Source organism: Bubalus bubalis, chromosome 6, assembly GCF_019923935.1.
Source record: "Bubalus bubalis isolate 160015118507 breed Murrah chromosome 6, NDDB_SH_1, whole genome shotgun sequence".
Taxonomy (NCBI): domain Eukaryota; kingdom Metazoa; phylum Chordata; class Mammalia; order Artiodactyla; family Bovidae; genus Bubalus; species Bubalus bubalis.
In genome coordinates this window covers 12,598,105-12,617,871 of record NC_059162.1, presented here as the reverse complement: position 1 = coordinate 12,617,871, position 19,767 = coordinate 12,598,105, and the positions used below count along the sequence as shown (strand labels likewise).

Sequence of the window (19,767 nt, the reverse complement as noted above, 5' to 3'; positions counted from 1 at the left end):
AAATTAAATGCTCTCAGCAGTGTGTGCTTCAGTTGTGTCCAACTTTTGTGACCCTATGGGCTGTAGCTCACCAAGGCTCCTCTGTCCACGGGATTCTCCAGGCCAGAATACAGAAAATGGACTACTTTATCTATGAGAGGTTTTATGTAGACCTCAAGGTAACCATATAACATAAATCTAAAGCAGAGATACAAAAAAAAAGAGGAAATTGATAAAAATTTCATAGAAAGCCACAAAACCAAGATGACATGCAAAACTTAAGAGGAAAAAAAAGGAGATAGAGAGCAACCAGAAAATAAAAAGGACAGCACTACAAAATAAAATGGACAGCACTAAAGTTTTCCTTTATCAATAACCACCTTAAATGTAAATGGATTGAATTCACCAATCAAAAGACCTAGAGTGGCGGGACAGAGTAATAGAAGATGATACTCCATGCATATGGCAACCAAAATAAAGTGTGTGTAGCCACACTCATATTAAGTGAAATAAGCCTCAAACCAGGAAAGGTAACAAAGGACAAAAATGGATATTATGTAATGGTAAAAGGGACAATTCACCAAGAAGATAGAACAGTGATAAATGCATATGTAGCTAACATAGCAGCACCCAAATATACAAAGCAATTATTAACAGACCTAAAGGGAGAAACGGAGAGCAACACAATAACAGTAGGGAACTACAACACCCCACCTACATTAATGAATAGAGCATACAGGTAAAAAGTCAACAAGGAAATAGCAGCCTTAAAAGAAACATTAGACCAGGCAGTCTTGATAAATTTATATAGAACATTCCATTCAAATGTGGTACAATACACGTACTTAGCTGCTCATGAAACTTTCTCAAAGATTGACCATGTATTGGAACACAAAACAAGTCTCAATGACTTTAAGATTGAAATCATATCAACCATCTTTCTTGATTACAATGGTATGAAATTGGAGATCAACCACAAAAAGAAATCTGGAAAATCACATATATGTGAAGACTAAACAATTTGCTGAGAAACAACTATTGGGTCAAACGAGAGAGCAAAGGAGAAATGAAACAATGAAGACAAATGACAATGAAAATATGACATAAAAAAATCTAACTTTGCACATAAAGGAACTAGGAAAAGAACAAATGAAGCCCAGAGTCAGTATGAGGAAAGAAATGATAAAGATTAGAAGATAAATGAAATATACGCTAAAAGCAAAATACAAAAGATTGACAAAAACTAAGACCTACTTCTTTTAAAAGCTAGATAAAAATTTACAAACCTTTTGCTACATTCACTAAGAAAAATGAGACAAAGCTTTGATAAATAAAATCAGAAGCAAAAGAGGAGCTATAACAATGGATGCCCCAAAATACGGAGGATTATATAAGAATATTATGAACAGTTATGTGCCAACAAATCGGGCAACCTAGAATAAATGGACAAATTCTTAGAATCATACAACTGTCCAAGACTGAATCATAAAAAGTGAAATTTGAATGACTAATCACTAGTAAAGAGAAAAACAAGAATCAAAAACTCCCAAGAATAAAAAAGCACAGGATCAGATGACTTTACAGGTCAAATTCTAGCAAATAGTCAAAGGTGATTTAAATCCTATTCTTCTCAAAATAGTTTTTTTAAAAACTGAAGAGAAAAGAATACTTCCTGACATTTTACAAAGCCAGCATTCTGATACCAAAATCAGACAAAGAAAATTATAGACCATTATCTCAGATAACATAGACACAAAAAATCAACAAACTATTAGTAAACCAAACACAACAATACTTTAAAAGGATCGTACACTATGATCAAGTGGGACTTATTCTATGTATGCAAGGATGGTTCAACATTTTCAAATCAGTCAACATGATATGCCATATTAATAAAGTGAAGAATACAAATCATATGATCATCTCAATAAATGTAGGAAAAACATTAGGAATGGCCTAAGTTCCTGAATGTATAGTCAGAAGAAGGAATCCCAGGACTCTCAGGTAGAGGCAGAAGAACAAGGAGTCTGATGGAATGTCGCGCCAGCAGGTAGCCTAAAGGAGAGGACATACTCTGTTCTTGTCTGTAATTGCTGTGGGCATATCCTACTCACCTGTGACACTGAGAATCACCCTGTCACTGCGCTGGACCCCCAGGCTATTGTCAGCCTCACAGGAGTAGTTGCCAGAATGTTCTGCAGTCAGAGAAAATTTGAAGACTGCTCTTCCAGAGGGAACTGAGCTGCTTCCAAGGATGACATTCTCATGATAGAATCGGTACAAGATAGGGGGAGAGCCCCTTTGGGACTCACAGTGAAGCTCCACCACATCCCCCACCATAGCCTGCATCCTAGGAGATGTGAGGGTGAAGACAGGGCGAGATACTGGAACTGAAAGATACAAAAGAGTTGTCAGAGGACTCTGATGCTGTGCCAGACTCATAACCACACTCAAGAAGCCTGGTGGTGGTTTAGTCACTAAGTTGTGTCTAACTCTTATGACCCCATGGACTGTAGCCTGACAGGCTCCTTTATCTGTGGGATTTTTTAAGGCAATAATACTGGAGAGCATTGCCAGTTCCTTCTCCAGGGGATCTTCCCAACCCAGGGATCAAACCCTGGTCTCCTGCATTGCAGGCAGATTCTTTACCAACTGAGCTACCAGGGAAGCCTAAATATGGACATATCACTTGAACCATGAAGAGTAATCTTAGATGATTTTGCTTTCATCACTACTACTGTTTTCAGTTTGCTCCATAAGACATAAGATGTCTTCAACTTTTGTCATCTTGGCCATTCATTAGTTAGCTTCTAAATCTTTACACCTCTATTCCTTTGCCTCCTTCCAAAGAGCTTCATGGCTAATTGACAAGCTAAACACTGGCTTGTGAACTGAGGCTGAATAGAAAGAATCGAGAACTTACTTCTCAGAGTGACTCTGATCACTTTACTGAGGATGGGACCGTGAATGTTGTCAGCTGCACAGTAGTATCTCCCAGCATCGCTCTCCTTCACAGTGAGTATCTGCAGCACCGCCGACAAGGAACGCTGGGTCTTTCTTCCCAAACTTCTTACTGTGCCCTCTCTGTGCCAGGAGAATGTGACAGTCCCTGTACCCTTGGCTACTGAGCAGATAAGGAGCAGATTTTCTCCTTCAGTAAGCTGCCCCTCAGGGGGCTGGATCTCTAGAGTTACATCAGACACAGGGATTCCTGGGAGGACACAAGATGATACATGAAGATTCTCATGGCAGAAACTTCAGGATCAAGGAGAAGGCTGGTTCTGCCATGAATAAGTCAATAGCAGCAGACACAATAAGCAGGGGGCCAAAGTAAGCAACAGGGAATTAAGTGTGTGTGTTATTATAAAGGTAGCAAATACCCCTCCCACCACGCACAGCAGTTCCCATCCTTGGAGAATGCAGTGACGGGTTCTTGATCTTAAACCTAATATTGATAGCAGTCACATTTTATGGACACCTATACTTAAGGAATCTTTGGTGCACCAATGACCACAAAATGAGTGGTCTTACTTCTGTTCAAAAGAAACAGAACCCTGAGAATATTACTTCTATCCTAAAATTCAAACCCCTCTCCTATCCTTCAAGACTCTTCTCCATTCTCACTCCCATCTTCCCATGTATTTTTCTGATTACACCAGTTCATGTTTAATTTCCTCTTTTATTTTAGAATATGTTTAGGTCAACAAATGGAAGAAGCATAGGGACCTCTAAAGACTGCATGTGGTCATCTGTGCTTCTAATTATCTGTGGCTCTTGAGAGAACATATGCTGTATGGCTCTGTCACCTCCAAAGGGCTGGGGACCCAGCAATTGATCAACAATTGCTATTAACTGAGTTAGATGGAAGAGAATGTTCTAGGGACATTAGGCCAGTGTTGAACCTGAAGTGAGAAGGATATCAGGATAGCAGAAAGCTCCTCTTGGTTATGTTCACTGTCCCAGGGAGCAGGAAATGTCATTGCTCTGCTTTCATCTCCCCAGCTCTGACTCTGGAAGAGCAACTCCATAAATACTCACTCTGCACATATAACTGTGATCTCAAGCTTCTTTTTCTGATAGGTGGAGTCACTGACTCTGCCTGGCACCAGTAAGACTCTGCATCTTCACTCCACACAGTGGGTAATTTGAACTCTGGAGAGCTGCTCCAGCATTTCCCCAAAGCCTTGTCTTCTCTGAAGAAGCAGAATTGAAGCTGAATGTGTGACCTCTGTGGAGGGAGCCTCGTCTCACATTTCAGGGTCACCGGGCTCCCCTCTGTGGGTGCAGAGGGGCTGGCTATCAGCATAGGAGGGGAAAACAGCTCTAGAGAGAAGAACAAACACAGTTCTCAGGATAGCGCAGCTCAGGGATCCTGGAAAGACGCATATGAGCACTCAGCATCAGCCAGTAGAACACAAGGACCCAAGCAGGTGGAATCACCTCCCATCTCCCTCCTAGGACAGGAGGCATTTCATGAAATCCCCGTTGATGAGCCACTCCCTAAATTGTCACACACTGTTTCCCTGCTGAGTCCTATTACCCACAGGAGGGCAGCCGTTACCTTGAACTTGAATTGTTAGATGTTTTGAAATTTCTTTATTCCATGTCCAAAAGCCTCTCACAAGAGCAGTACAATGATATTTGTCATTGTTCATGGAGACTGACTGTAGAGTGAAGTTTGGTTGAATTTGTGTTTCATTTCTGTAAAATCTTTTTTCTTTTGCTTCTTCTCTTGCCTGGCATCTGAGAACAACCTCATCTCCTTCAAAGACAGAGTGTGGAGCCTGAAGGATCAGCTTGTCTGCAAAGAGTAGAGGAATACACTCAGTTTATTCCCTGATGCTTCTTTCTTCAAACTCTCATTTCTGCACATGAAGAAAGAGCTACGATCCTGTACACCTGAAAATACCCTCCATCAACATTTCTACATGGTCCCCAAGCACAGTTCTCCCTTATCCTAGGATAATGAAGTCATTTCCAGAAAATGTCCTTAGGCAATCCCCATGCATATGGTTAAAAGAGGAATTTTATACCTCATCTTTCTTCAGACTTGAATCCCTTTTACCTGGTGATTTCTGACTTATACTTCTCTGGATGGAAAAGATGGACAAGACAGCATTCTGTTGCTGCCCTATCTCCTTATTTCCCCCGCTGGGGTCAGTACATCAAATATCCTCATGCCTATTTACAATCTTATCTCAGCTCCCATCAGTTCCCCAGCCCTTAGACATACTGCCCAGGGGTTTAGTTTCAGAGACCACCCCCTTTCCTTTCTCACCAGATGAAAAATCCACATGTACGGGGTCACTGAGAGAAGATCTTTGGGTCTTGCATTTGTAATATCCAGTCTTGTGTATTTGGATCTCTTCAGACTTTTTATTCAACAAATTCTCATTATAATACCAATATATGTCTCCTTGGGCTGGAGAAAGGGAATCCCTGCACGTGAGAGTCACTTTGTCTTTGTGGAAGTTTGTGGACCATGGAGGGTTGAGGAGAAGGAAAGCTTTTGGAGTTACTCCTAAAGGCGAAATAGGGAAGACAAAGGCAGGTGAAGGTGAATAGGAGGTGGGTGGAACATAGGGAAAGGCCCAGCTGCAACTAGGAGTTTTTCTGGGCTAATTCCTATTAGGGACAGGATTGGAAATGGAGTAATACCTCCATTTGGAGGTATTAACTTGGAGAAATACCTCATACAGAATCTGTTCTTTTTTTTTTTTTTTTTTGCCTAGTTGTGGTGGGGGTGTAGGTTCCTGGAATGGGCTCAGAAAACTTCAGGAGATATGATTTATAGATGGGTGAAGACTGAGCTATATTTGAGGGCCTGTAAGTGGGCTGATTCTGAAAGCTCTTGTCCTACACATTCTTGTCAAGGGAAAAGTGAACCTGGGATGTATATACCTCAGAAGCAGTTTCTAGACTGAAAAACCAGTTCCTTCTTGGTTGTTAATATTTAATGAGCAAGATTTTTTTCACTTACAATTCTTTTAAACCTCGCTTAATTTTAGATTCTATGGGGAGGGCAATGTTTTTCAACTCTCCACCTAAGGTGAACATAATCAGCAATGGATACACAACACATGAAAAAAGATTAAACAAAGGGGCATGGACTGCTTGCATAATCATATTTGTGTATATAATTGCAAATGACCAACGGGACCAGAAATTGAAACAGTTCTGTGACATGAGTTTCTTTTAGAGATATATAAAGATTTGGCCATAGCATTTCCCTCTGTGAATAGGAGCTGTTTCTGTGCTCTTTGATAGTGGCACCGGCTTGGACATACAGAGGGCGGGGTCTTAGGGAATACAGGAGCTTAAATCCGAGGATCTTTAAACATCAGTTTCCTGCCTCTGTCGTTCCTTCTGCAAACATTTTCTTCCCTTATACACTATGGCATTCAATAATAGGGAAAGAACTGAAGACAGGAGAGATCAGAAGAGGGTTTGCTCACCCACTGTCGCAACAGGTGTGACCTCAGAGTAGCAACACCACTGATGTTGGTGCGTTACCACAGGCCTCATTTACGGGGACAGGTGGTGCTGGCTGGGAGGACCAATGCCCAGAGACCGGGAGGAACAGAGAAAAGGGAAAACTGACCTGATTGATTTCTTCCAGGAGCTGTGAGGAAGCCAAGATTTAAGGATTAGCACAGAGCACAATTTTTCAAACATTTTCACTTAGACAATCTGAGAAATGTTCCAATAACACAGCCACCACCACTCTTTTAGTTTTTCCTTCCCATTTCTTTGCCCCCATTCTATGATTCCTGTAGTCCTCAAACAAACAGAAAAAGAATAGCCTGTAATTTGCTTTATAAATATGAACGACTTGTATCCACAACCCTGGCTCATCTCTTAGCAGCTTCATAGTTCATTCCTTCCCTCTCTTCTCTAGCCTGAACTCAGCAATGTAGAGAAGGGCTTGTAGAAATGGTTTATTCTCCTCTCATTTCTTGGACATTGTTCCTCCTCCTTTTTCGATCTCTGGTTAAATTATGGCATCAAGTCTCAAGAAGGGAACCATATTTCTTAGTAGATCTTCCCTTACTCACCTAAATTTTGAAAATAATTATTTATGTGAGGGATACAGAGAGGGTTTGACAGAAAGAAACATCTAAACTTCCTACAAAATGAAAAAAAAAAATTGGTTGAGGAACCAAGGGTAATATAATTGATTTGCCATGCTGGTTGTATGCAGAGTCTTTTAGTTCTCCTGCGACCCAACTCTGCTCATTTTCCATCTCTTGTGTAAAGAAAAAAATGTTGCCTGCCATTGCAGTTTGTACAAGGATCAAGCTATTAGCCACCACAATTGCCCACAGTGTACTCTGCAGGAAGTTCAGGATAAAGAAAGACAGGAGACATTCTGTGCTTTGGGTATATTGGCTCCTTAGATAAGATGCATATCTAAGGGAAATTTTCAAGTGACCCCAGATTCTTAAGTCTTCCCATACAGAGAAAAGCACTAAAATCATTGAGATTTCTCTTCCATGTGATTAGCAGTAACCTTTTGATGCTTGACTACATGTTTTTCCCACCGAAAAAGTTCATGTGTATGTCCTGGCTCCTGCCTTACTTCTTCAGACCAGTTACTTGGAGCTCAGAGGCTGTCTTTTGGACTATAGTACTCAGTAAGGTCGCACATAAAACTTGACTCAAATTTTACATTGAGAGCTTCTCTTTCATTCAATGGTATTGGTGATCACAAAGGAATCCAGAGCAGACTTCATTCCTTTGCCTTAACTCTACAAAGATCCGGAGCCCTGATACCAGCAGGGACTCTTGTGCCCATTCTTCTCTTCTGCGAACTTAGACAAACTTGGATGAGTCCCTCCTGGCTTTCGGATCTCCCAATTATTGGTTGATGATCTTGAGTTTTATTCTTTGATATACGACAGAGATCTAGCCTCTGCCTCCCCCAACCCCAGTTTAAAGGTACTGGGGGAGCCTGGTTGAAAGACACTGAGCATTCTAGACTGGGTGAAATGAGGGGCGTCAGAAAGTCAGCCCCCAACTAACACTCCAGCCTTGTTTAGGTCCCTATGGAATTTATTCTTATAGGTACTTGCTTAATTGGAAATCAAAGGAAATCTTGTCCTCAAGTGGCCAAGATAGGCTTCTTTTGACATTTCAAGACTGATTAGAAGAAAGTCAGCCTGATAAAGCATGTTTTCAAAATTCTGACCTTAAAGGTTGTAACAAAGCCCTTCCAGGAGGAACTTGAATTTCTCTCCTTGTGCCTTTGAGAAGTAAATGTTATATCTGGACTTCTTAGGCATTTTATCCTGTGTTTTGAGAGCTAAGTCTCTGCCATGGGAAGGTACACATATGGTGTACATTTGGCAGGCAATTGAATCAACTGGGATTTCAAGCAGTCATTTTGTCTGGCTATGCCAGCTCTTGGGAAAATTTGTTATAAAGAATCCTAGCCTACATGAAAAGATGCTCAATATCACCCATTATCAGAGAAATGCAAATCAAAACCACAGTGAGGTACCATTTCATACCAGTCAGAACAGCTGCTATCCAAAAGTCTACAAACAATAAATGCTGGAAAGGGTGCGGAGAAAAGGGAACCCTCTTACACTGTTGGTGGGAATGCAAACTAGTACAGCCACTATGGAGAACAGCGTGGAGATTCCTTTAAAAACTGGAAATAGAACTGCCATACAACCGAGCAATCTCACTGCTGGGCATACACACCAAGAAAACCAGAATTGAAAGAGACACATGTACCCCAATGTTCATTGCAGCACTGTTTACAATAGCCAGGACATGGAAGCAACCTAGATGTCCATCAGCAGATGAATGGATAAGAAAGCTGTGGTACATATACATGATGGAATATTACTCAGCTAGTTAAAATAATGCATTTGAATCAGTTCTAATGAGGTGGATGAAACTGGAGCCTATTATACAGAGCGAGGTAAGTCAGAAAGAAAAACACCAATACAGTATATTAACGCATATATATGGAATTTAGAAAGATGGTAACGATTACCCCATATGCAAGACAGCAAAAGAGACACAGATGTAAAGAACAGACTTTTGGACTCTGGGAGAAGGCAAGGGTGGGGTGATTTGAGAGAATAGAATTGAAATATATATAGCATGTATATTATCATATGTAAAATAGACTGCCAGTCCAGGTTTGATGCATGAGACAGGGTGCTCAGGGCTGGTGCACTGGGATGACCCTGAGGGATGGGATGGGGAGAGAGGTGGGAGGGAGGGTCAGGATGGGGAACACATGTACACCCGTGGCTGATTTATCTGAATGTATGGCAAAAACCACCGCAATATTGTAAAGTAATTAGCCTCCAATTGAAAGAAACAAAAAATAGAATCCTAGCCCATAAAGGGCCTTTGTCATTTCAGTCTTTGCTGTGTCTACCTGTGCAACAAAGGCATTAATTTCTTAGGCTGTTTGGGGGAATAAACTTTCTGTATCTTATGAAAGCTGCATCCTTTGTATTCTCTTCTGAGAATGCCTCTTATGTCTTATGGGTTTGAGTCAGTATTTAGATACTATTCAGGGCTTCTCCGGTGGCTGTAGTGGTAAAGAACCAACCTACCAATGCAGGAGATGTAAGAGGTGAGGATTCAATCTCTAGGTCGAGAAGATTCCCCTGGAGGAGGGCATGGCAACCCACTCCAGTATTCTTGCCTGAAAAATCCCATGGACAGAGAAGCCTGGTGGGCTACAGTCCAGAGGGTCACAAACAGTCAGACACAACTGAAGCAACTTAGCATGCTCACAAGATACTATTCATCAATGGCCAGACAATGGATTCTTTAAATAGGAGAAACTTCTAAACTGGTAAATTTTTAGAGAGCTCTGAAATTAAAGAGCTGTTCTATTGTTGCCTATGAAAAATACTACACATATGTAACAGCTAATCTTAAAAACTCCCTTAGTTTAAAGGAACAAACAAAAACTGTTTGGGGAAGCTTTATTTGTGGTCTCAGCTTCCCTTCAATGAGCCTTAAAGATGCTAACAAAAAATTAGCTTAATTAATGTAAGTTAGGTAGATTAACAGAGAAATAAGAAACTGAGAGGCAAGTCAAGAGACTTCTTTCTAACAAGGTGAAAATTTTAAAAGGGCTTATCTCAACAGGATGGAAATCTTTAGATGGTTATTAGGAAATGAGATAAATAAAATAGATGCTGATGGGATTAAAACAAAGGTTTTGAGTTAACACTACCTGAGGTTGGATAGACCAAAGGGACCCCCCAGTTGGTCCCTGCAACAGTGTAGTTCACTCTACTTATCCCTGTTTTGAAACAAAATTTAAAGGCTGGAAGAAAATTACGCTGAGATACCTGACTAGCATTTACTTGGGACAACAGTGAGATCAATTAATCAAGTTAAGACTGACAAAAGGGCCTGTGTCCCTGGGCTTGACCCCTCACTGGGGACCCAAAAACCTTTTACACACAAATGGATTAAATGGCCAGGGTGATAAAAAGGAAAGTTTCAGGACTCCTTTTAAGACCAAAACTTGTTGATGGGGTCCTGATGGAGGGAGGGTAGAGTTAAAGGTATAAGAGTTATACAACTAAAATGAAATCTTATAAAAACTGGACTATTTGAATGAGCTTTCAATAAGATGGTTACATCTCTTTCACCTAATTGTACTGTGGTATAGACATTACATCTCTGAGCAATGCTTCCCTTGCCTTGTATTATAAGATGGAGCATATACATCTGCCCCTTGGGCAGTATTAGTTAAACATACTAAAAGAAACCAATAGAGTTACCTAAGCCCACACAGTATAAAGTAAAAACTGGGGCTAATATTCAGGGACTAATAAAAGCAATAATTTTTTTTTTCTCTAGGATAGATTGCTATGTTTAACTTGTCAACTCACAAAGAGTGTCCTTATTGAATATCTTGTATACACTTTTGAAGACATAGTAAATTGAATCTAAAAGTTCTAGAATATAGAACTCTTGTCTTCCAGTTTAGCTGAATATCATCTTGTTGATATATAAAAAAAGTAAATTAAAGAAAATATAGCTGGATATAGCTGGGCAAATCAACTTTTTAAAATCATTTAGGCAAAAAAAATAAAAATAAAATCATTTAGGCAGCAGACCAGTTCTTTGGGGAATTAAAAGCAACTGTCTTTGTCCCTCAAATGGCTACAAATCAGAAAATACAACTCACAGTGACCTGAGACTAAGCCTAATTAAATCAATCAGGTTGAATCTGAAGATGAAGAGGGAAAAAAAGGAAAAAAGAGACCTTTTAAAACTCAAACTGCTGGCACTCTTGCCTCCTGAGATGGCCCACACTCTGTAGAGTGTCTTTCTTTCAGGACTGCCTTCCTTGCTTTTTCAGATGGACTGTGTTCTGTCTGTGGAATGTGTGTCTCTCTAAATAAATCCACTTTTTACCTATCTAAAACAAAAGCAAACAAAATAACTCAAGCTGCTGGAAAGTTTCTCTCACCCAAAATCTAATTAATGGCTTTCTTAAGGATTTATCAAGGACAGATACAAATCTCAAAGGCTTTTCCACAAATAGTAAAAAGCCTTCATCATCTAAGCAAATAATTTTTACAATAATTGTTATTTATAAATTGGTACATTTATATTGTAATACCTCGTGACAAAGTTTTAAAATGAAGCTATGCAATCTCAGTTATGTCTACTACACATCTGTGAGCATGTCCGGTTAGAACTGGACATGGAACTACAGACTGGTTCCAAATCGGGTGTACATCAAGGCTGTATATCGTAACCCTGCTTATTTAACTTGTATGCAGAACGCATCATGTGAAATACCAGGTTGGATGAAGCACAGGATGGAATCAAGATTGCTGGGAGAAATATCAATAACCTCAGATACTCAGATGACACCACCTTTACAGCAGAAAATGAAGAATTAAAGAGCCTCTTGAGGAAAGTGAAAGAGAAGAGTGAAAAAGTTGGCTTAAAACTCAACATTCAGAAAACTAAGATCATGGCATCTGGTCCCATCATTTCATGGCAAATAGATGGGAAACAATAGAAACAGTGAGAGACTTTATTTTGGGGGGCTCCAAAATTACTGTAGATGGTAACTGCAGCCATGAAATTAAAAAACTCTTGCTCCCTGGAAGTAAAGCTATGGTCAACCTAGACAGAGTATTAGAAAGCAGAGACATTTCTTTACCAACAAAGGTCACTCTAGTCAAAGTTATGGTTTTTCCAGTAGTTGTGTATGGGTGTGAGAGTTGGAGTATAAAGAAAGCTGAGCACTGAAGAACTGATGCTTTTGAACTATAGTGTTGGAGAAGATGCTTGAGAGTCCCTTGGACTGCAAGGAGATCCAACCAGTCCATCCTAAAGGGAATCAGTCCTGAATATTCATTGGAAGGACTGATGTTGAAGCTGAAGCTCCAATATTTTGGCTACCTGATATGAAGAACTGACTTATTTGAAAAGACCCTGATGCTGCAAAAGATTGAAGGCCAGAGGAGAAGGGGACAACAGAGGATGAGACGATTGGATGGCATCACTGACTTGATGGACATGAGTTTGAGAAAGCTCCGGGAGTTGGTGATGGTCAGCGGAGCCTGGCGTGCAGCAGTCCATGGGGTTGCAAAGAGTCAGACACAACTGAGTGACTGAACTGAATTAAGTATGTTATACAGATGATATACCTTTACCTTCAGATAATATTATCAAAATTAAATTTATAACAAATCTCTATCTAATAGACTTAAAAGTAGATACTTACAAATTAAATATTTTTAAATGTTTTAGAAACTTACCCAAGTGAATTTAAAATTCACACAATCTGGGAAATATTTGATATTAAATTAATATTTGGTATTATATTCAAGTTTGTTTAATTAATACAGATATGTCTTACTTTTATTACACTTAGGTTTACTAAAATTCAAATAAGATCATATTATCTCTGTTATAAAATTTATCAGCAAGAAAAATAGCTTGGGATGATGGGTGACTTGGTCTCATGTCTCATAAAGTTTTCATGGGTAAGCTAAATAGAACTGTTGAAAACAAATTAATTTAATATTTACAAATGGGGTAAGAACTTTGAGGTAAACACTTAAGAAATAATTGTGTTTTATGGTACATCTACTTGAAAATATTTTTTCCAGATTTTTGATTTCTTAAAACTTTAGAATTTTTCTAAGTGAATTCAAATGAGGAAAATTTATTAAATATCAGATCATTTGCAAATAAAATAATGAAATATTAATTACTAAATATAGGCTTCATTTTACAGAGAAACTAAAGATACTTGGAACTATTAATAAAAATTTTGGTGCCACACTAAAAAATATCCTATAAAAAACACAAATTTTTAGGAATCATAAATAATATTTATATTTTCCAATCTACAGAATGCTAATGTAAAAGACAGTTCATCATTTCTTACTTCTTAGTGTCTACTAGAAATTAAGGTACTTAAAAGTTAAGAATTCTAATTTATATATAATCTAAAGTACTAAAATTATTAAAGGCAATATCTTTGTGTAAAAGGAAAAGGATTAAAGAATGGACATTCATTTTGTTATGGGAAAAAACAGTCATTTTATTCCAGAGAGAAAGAAAGAAAGAAAAATCCCTGGGCAAAATCTGAAAGCAAAAAAGAAAGTTATAGAAGGTTTGTGGGAAACGAGCTTCAAAGAGTTTTGTGCATGGTCAGGACTGGCTAAGATTAAAATAAAACTTGAGTAAATAAATTTATATATTAAAAGTAAGCTGGTACAAGCTAGAATTTTTTTTTTTATGTTCAGAGAACAGTTTTTTTTAGAATATTGATCTGCTTTTATTAATGGATTGTAAAGTTTCTTTACCTTTTAAGTAATTTGTTGTAACTTTCTGTCTGTATATGCCTTTAAAATCTTTTATTATCACTTTAGTTGGGTGAATAAGAATTGTTTCACAGTAACCTATGGTCCTACTTAACCAAATATTTTAAAAACCTTTTAATATCTTTGATGAACTTCTCAAGTCAAATTCCACATGAAGTTCTTTAGACTTCTAGCTAACTTTGAGATACTTCAAAGTAAAGAGAGGTATTAAACTAATTAGGTTTGTTGGGTATGTTAAATTATTAATACATGGGAAATATTGTCAAATCAGTTCAGTTCAGTTCAGTCGCTCAGTCGTGTCCGACTCTTTTAGACCCCATGAATCGCAGCGCCAGGCCTCCCTGTCCATCACCAAGTCCCAGAGTTTATGCAAACTCATGTCCATTGAGTCAGTGATGCAACCAGCCGTCTCATCCTCTGTCGTCCCCTTCTCCTCCTGCCCCCAATCCCTCCCAGCATCAGGGTCTTTTCCAAATAAGTGGTGATAAAACTTCTTAGGTTTTATTATATGGATATATGTCATTAACATAGAGATTCCAAAAATTCTATGAAATTTCTAAAAATTTGATATATCCTGGTATAATGTTATTAGTCATCATTCTAACTATTATCTCAAAATATTGTATGTCGCAAAATATTGTATATTTTTTGTCAGTTAAAAGCAATCCGATATTTAACCATGCCATTTAAAATCTGTTGCCTTTTATAGACAGTCATTGTTTTACTCTGATGGTTTTACAAAATGAAGATCTTTAAGAAGATTCACAAAAAGGACTTTTTAACAAACAAGTTTTCTGAGACTTTTAGATCATACCACTGAACTGGGTAAGAAATTACAAAACAAACAAAAAAAAATGATAATTTCATCCAGATCAATAAGAATCAATTTATGGGACTGAAATAGCTAATATGCTGCTGCTGCTGCTAAGTCGCTTCAGTCGTGTCCGACTCTGTGCGACCCCAGAGACGGCAACCCACCAGGCTCCCCCGTCCCTGGGATTCTCCAGGCAAGAACACTGGAGTGGGTTGCCATTTCCTTCTCCAATGCATGAAAGTGAAAAGTGAAAGTGAAGTTGCTCAGTCGTGTTCGACTCTTAGCGACCCCATGGACTGCAGCCCACCAGGCTCCTCCGTCCATGGGATTTTCCAGGCAAGAGCACCAGAGTGGGGTGCCATTGCCTTGTCTAGCTAATATATATATATATATATATATTTTTTTTTTTTTTAATTTAACTGCTATGTACCATGTGGGATCTTAGTTCCCTAACCAGGGATCGAACCTGCACCCCTTGCATTAGAAGTGTTGACTTCTAACCACTGGACTGCCAGGTAAGTCCCTATAATTTATATTTTTTTCTGAAGTATTGCTGACTTTTAATCCTTAGTTTTCCAGAAAACCTTTCCTTTAACACTATGACTTACAACCAATTGATAATGTATACCTTTGTAAACAAATACGAAACATTTATCTTTTTCTCTCTACCTGATCCTCCAGAATTTGGCTTTTTGTGATTCAGGTTATACCTAGTTATACAAATCATTTTAATCTGTTCTCTCTTTGTTGTTTTCAAACTACAAAGAGATGCTTTGTATCTCTTTCTGCTCTAGTCTGACCCTGTTAATGTTCCTAGCTCTATTACTTATATTCTGTCTATTTTGTAAAATTGTTGTCTCTTGAATTATCTAATGTGTGTAATGAAGCCTCCAACAAAATTAATGATGGCTAAAAGTCTTGAAGCAATGATTACACATATAACTCTGTACAGAATAATTGTAATCGTGTAACTCTAGACATGGGAAAAAGTAACAAGGGAAAAACATTTCCTGGATCATAATAGATTAGTAAGATAGATGATCCAGAGAACTATAAGTTACTAGCAGGGCCTAATCCAGATATAGTACATGAATGCCCTATCATGGAGATCTTTGCCTTAATTAGGAATAAACGTTCTTAGCACCATAGGATAAATCTATCATGAAATGCCTCCCAAACCTTGGTCAAATTTATGACCAACAAAGAGCACTGTAAGGAAAAAACTGTTGCTTGCTATTCCAGTTCTACAAGGATCAAGCCATTAGCTGCTGCGGTTGCCCACTGGCAGTAGGCTCCGAGGACAATTCAGGATGAAAAAAAAAACAAACAAACAGAAAACATTCTGTGCTTTGGATTTACTCATCCTTAGATAGTTAAGATGCATACTAAGAAAAAAAAAATTCAAATGACTCGGCTTTTTCATCTTCCCATACATCGAAAAGCATTTAAATTGCTAACTTGAGATTCCCATTCTTTGTGATTAGCAGTGATCTTTTGATGCTTGACTACATGTTTTTCCCAGAAAAAAGTTGATAATATCCTGGCTTCTGTCTTAGTTCTTCAGAGCAGTTCCTCAGATCTATCTGAGAGGCTGTCTCCTGGTTGATGGTCCTCAGTAAGGTTCCCGAATAAACCTTAATTCACATTTACATTGTACATTTTTCTTTTGCTTGACACTTGCTATATGTCTCTAAACCCTGAGTGGGAGCAGAGGCAGAAGCTTCTTGGTTTTTCCCTGGCTGGTTTTAGGAACAGAGGCCACTGTCCAGTCCAACCCATCTACTCACCCAGGATCAGCAGCAGCAGCAGCCACAGAAGCATGGGGAACTGGCGTGGCTGAGAGCAGGGCAAATCTGTTTCACCAAAGCTGGGCTTATTTCCCATCCACAAAGAAGACAGAAGGGAGGTACTCAGAGGAGATCTGCAAGAATCAGAAAAGGGGAAGTGAAAGAATCCTATTTCACCTTGGGTTCTGAAAAATTAACACAGCTACCTTTAAAAATGTTGTTTGTATTTCAACCCCGGCAGCTGTGCATTTTCAGATGTTGACAGTCATCTTTCAACAGCTCAGCTCTTAGGAGAATTGTCTCCAAGGTTGTGCTGGGTTCTTTGGTCATGCTATGGATTTGCTAGCATTTAAATAACTTTTTTTTTTCCATTTTTTAAAATGGAAAATCCTTCATTACCTTGAATTCATACAACTTTTGGTTCTGCATGAGGCTCCTAATATAGATTGTGATGTCCCACTATGATTTGTAGTGTGAGTCACAAAGAATCAAAGTGTCAAAGCAAACACAAAAACCTTTTGACCTAATACACATTGGCATGAAGTTTTTGAAGAGGACTTTTTTTTTAATTCACAGACTAGCTAAAGGGTCTGTCTGTAAATTCCTCCTAGATCTAGGCAAATTAGGAGGTAAATGAACAAGCATTAAATAAGAAACGGTTTTGTGCCCACCTCAGTTTATAACTGGGCTTCCCAGGTGGCAATGGTGGTAAAAAGCACACCTGCCAATGCAAGAGACATAAGAGACACAGGTTCAGTCCCTCTGTCAGGAAGATCTCCTGGAGGAGGGCATGATAACCCACTCCATGGAGTGGTGAATCCCATGGACAGAGGAGCCTGATGGCTGCAGTCCATAGGGTCTCAAAGGGTCAGACACAACTGAAGGGACTTAGCACATGCACACCCAGCCTATATAACCAGTGGTGTGGCTGCGCAGAACCTTGTGGTTCTGATTATGATCTCCAGACACCCTGTCGACTTAAAAAGAAAAAAGCACAGTGTGAAAATTGAATTAAGCTTTATTGGGGGGCAAAATAAGGACTGCAGCCCAGGAGTCAGCATGTCAGATAGCTCTGAGAAACTTCTCCAAAGAGGCAGTGGGGAAAGGTCAGTATATCTGTGATTTTGGTGAAGGGGGGATATCTACAATCAAGCATATATTTTCACAGAAGGTTTCTACTAGTCACGTGAAGCTTTCTGCTGGTCATAAGGAATAGTCATCGCCATGTGCTTTTCTAGATATGAGCAGATACAAGAATTAGGCTCATAAAATCGGCTCTTGAAAATATCTAACTATCTGAAGACCTGTCCGGCCAGCCCCACTCCCATTGAGCACAGAGTGCCTCATTTCTGATCTCCACCCTGAACTCCTTTCAGAGGGTGTTGAAAATTGGCAGCTGCAGCAGCACACGATTTGATCCTCGTAGAGGTAGACGGCAAGTGCCAGTTTGTAGTTGACAACCCTCAGCAATAAGCACAAAGAAAGTTTGAAAAAGAAAAGTTTATTACTCACAGAATCCGGGAAAGCACATGGCTCGCCTGAGGCTACACTATGAGGTCAAAGGCCTGAGGTTCTGCTTTTATTGACCTTGAAGGGGGGTGGGGCACAAGAAGGGGGGGGGGGCGGGGGAACCGCCAAGCCCAGATTGTCAGTTATGAAAATCAATCAATGTCTCTAAAACTAGAAAGTCTGGAATTGGGGGATGGGCCTTCATGCTGCCTTCTTATCCAGTGGCTGGAAACATGTTTATTCAAAGTAGTTCTTTGAAGTGGATGCCTCAGCAAACAAAGCTTAAGTTAGGCTTCTGCCTTACAAAGGAAAGACCAGGTGTTAGGCCTCATTCTGCAAAACTTCTGTTTTTAAAGCCAGAGCCCTAACCTTTCAGTCGAAGAGGTCTCAGCTGCTTATTTTCTATCTCAGGCCTTTGTACCCTTTTTCCACAGCATTTATCATAATTTGTAATTGTTTCCTCTGTTTTCTTGCTTGCTTTTATGTCTTTTCTTCAGCTAACATTTAAGGGCCCGTGCTTATCTTACCCAACATTGTATCCCCTGTGCCTCTACCAAATCTCTCTTGCAGGGAGGCATTTAATAATTATTTTTTAAAGAAACTATCAAAAACTCTAGACCAGGATTTCTCGACATTTATTTCATTAGCACATCCCAAAGGGCCTATTTAGATTTTTTTTTTTTCCCTAACCACCTCCCTACTGTATGAAGCAATAGCACAGATAAGCTGTATATCTTTATGTATTCATTATATATGTTTTATACATAAAAAATAAGATTTTTTTTTTCACCTCTACAAGGACCAATTTTTGCTGCCTTGAGGTTGATATCACCTCTGCTGGGAAAGCATGCTCTACACATAGACAGGCCATTCTCAGTAGGATAGAAAGTTATGACCATTCAAAGACATTTTTATCTTAGAGAAATCTCTGATCAGGTTTCCCTTCTTTGAGGAGGCCATCCTGAGGCTACAAGGGAAAGAAGTCCTCTTTAAACAAATGTCTTTCTATTCTTTCCCCCCATGACAGTTATGAAATTTTGTTTTTCTGTATGCATTTATGTGATTGCATTGTTGAGGCAGTCCAAGCGCAGGATGGAAAATAATTTCCAGGCACAGAATACTGCAGAAAGGACTCAGTTTATTAAGAATAAAGAGCAGAGATAAAGTGGGCACTGTGAGCACAGTGGGCCGACTTCCTGACAGACCACGGAGAGCAGACAGTTTTTATGGGTTAATAGCTAATTCTTATGGCCTCAAGACAAAGAAAATTCCTGCTGGAAGGCAATGGCACCCCACTCCAGTACTCTTGCCTAGAGAATCCCATGGATGGAGGAGCCTGGTAGGCTGCAGTCCATGGGGTCGGTCGCTGGGAGTCGGACATGACTGAGCGACTTCACTTTCACTTTTCACTTTCATGCACTGGAGAAGGAAATGGCAACCCACTTCAGTGTTCTTGCCTGGAGAATCCCAGGGACGGGGGAGCCTGGTGGGCTGCCGTCTATGGGGTCGTACAGAGTCGGGCACGACTGAAGCGACTTAGCAGCAGGGAGACTATAGGGTGTTTCTTGGAGTGGACATCTTTGCCTAACTAGGAGTCAGGAAGTTTGCTGCTGATAATCAAGAGCTTTTGGGAATGGTTACAGTGGGTCTCAGTCAGCTTCAGAGATGACCTTGGGTTCTCCTTCTGTGGCCTTTGCAAGGCTTCTCACCTGTGGCCTGGGGCAGGACTCAACATGTATGATGTTCCTTTCTCTCCTTAAACTATAGTATCACAGGAGCTGAAAAGAGTCTGGTGTGTTCTCCATCATGCTTGCTTTATTTTCTTCTTCCCTTCTCT

General features: G+C 39.5%; 1 protein-coding gene across 6 annotated transcripts in view; it reads right to left on the bottom strand.

Moving 5' to 3' along the window:
- The window catches only part of FCRL3 (Fc receptor like 3), a 45,564-nt gene extending 27,561 nt beyond the window's left edge, over nucleotides 1-18,003 (bottom strand). Inside the window, exons 1-8 of one of the 6 annotated variants that reach the window (XM_025287582.2) lie at nucleotides 17,934-18,003; nucleotides 16,422-16,555; nucleotides 6,581-6,601; nucleotides 5,258-5,500; nucleotides 4,541-4,780; nucleotides 4,018-4,302; nucleotides 2,903-3,190; nucleotides 2,094-2,369 (exon numbers count right to left, since the gene is read on the bottom strand). In XM_025287582.2, coding sequence (XP_025143367.2) covers nucleotides 2,094-2,369; nucleotides 2,903-3,190; nucleotides 4,018-4,302; nucleotides 4,541-4,780; nucleotides 5,258-5,500; nucleotides 6,581-6,601; nucleotides 16,422-16,518 — 1,450 coding nt within the window. In that variant the 5' untranslated portion in view covers nucleotides 16,519-16,555; nucleotides 17,934-18,003. The other 5 variants (XM_044944173.1, XM_044944175.1, XM_044944174.1 and 2 more) reach the window with 5 other exon arrangements.
- Nucleotides 18,004-19,767: the final 1,764 nt, after the last annotated feature.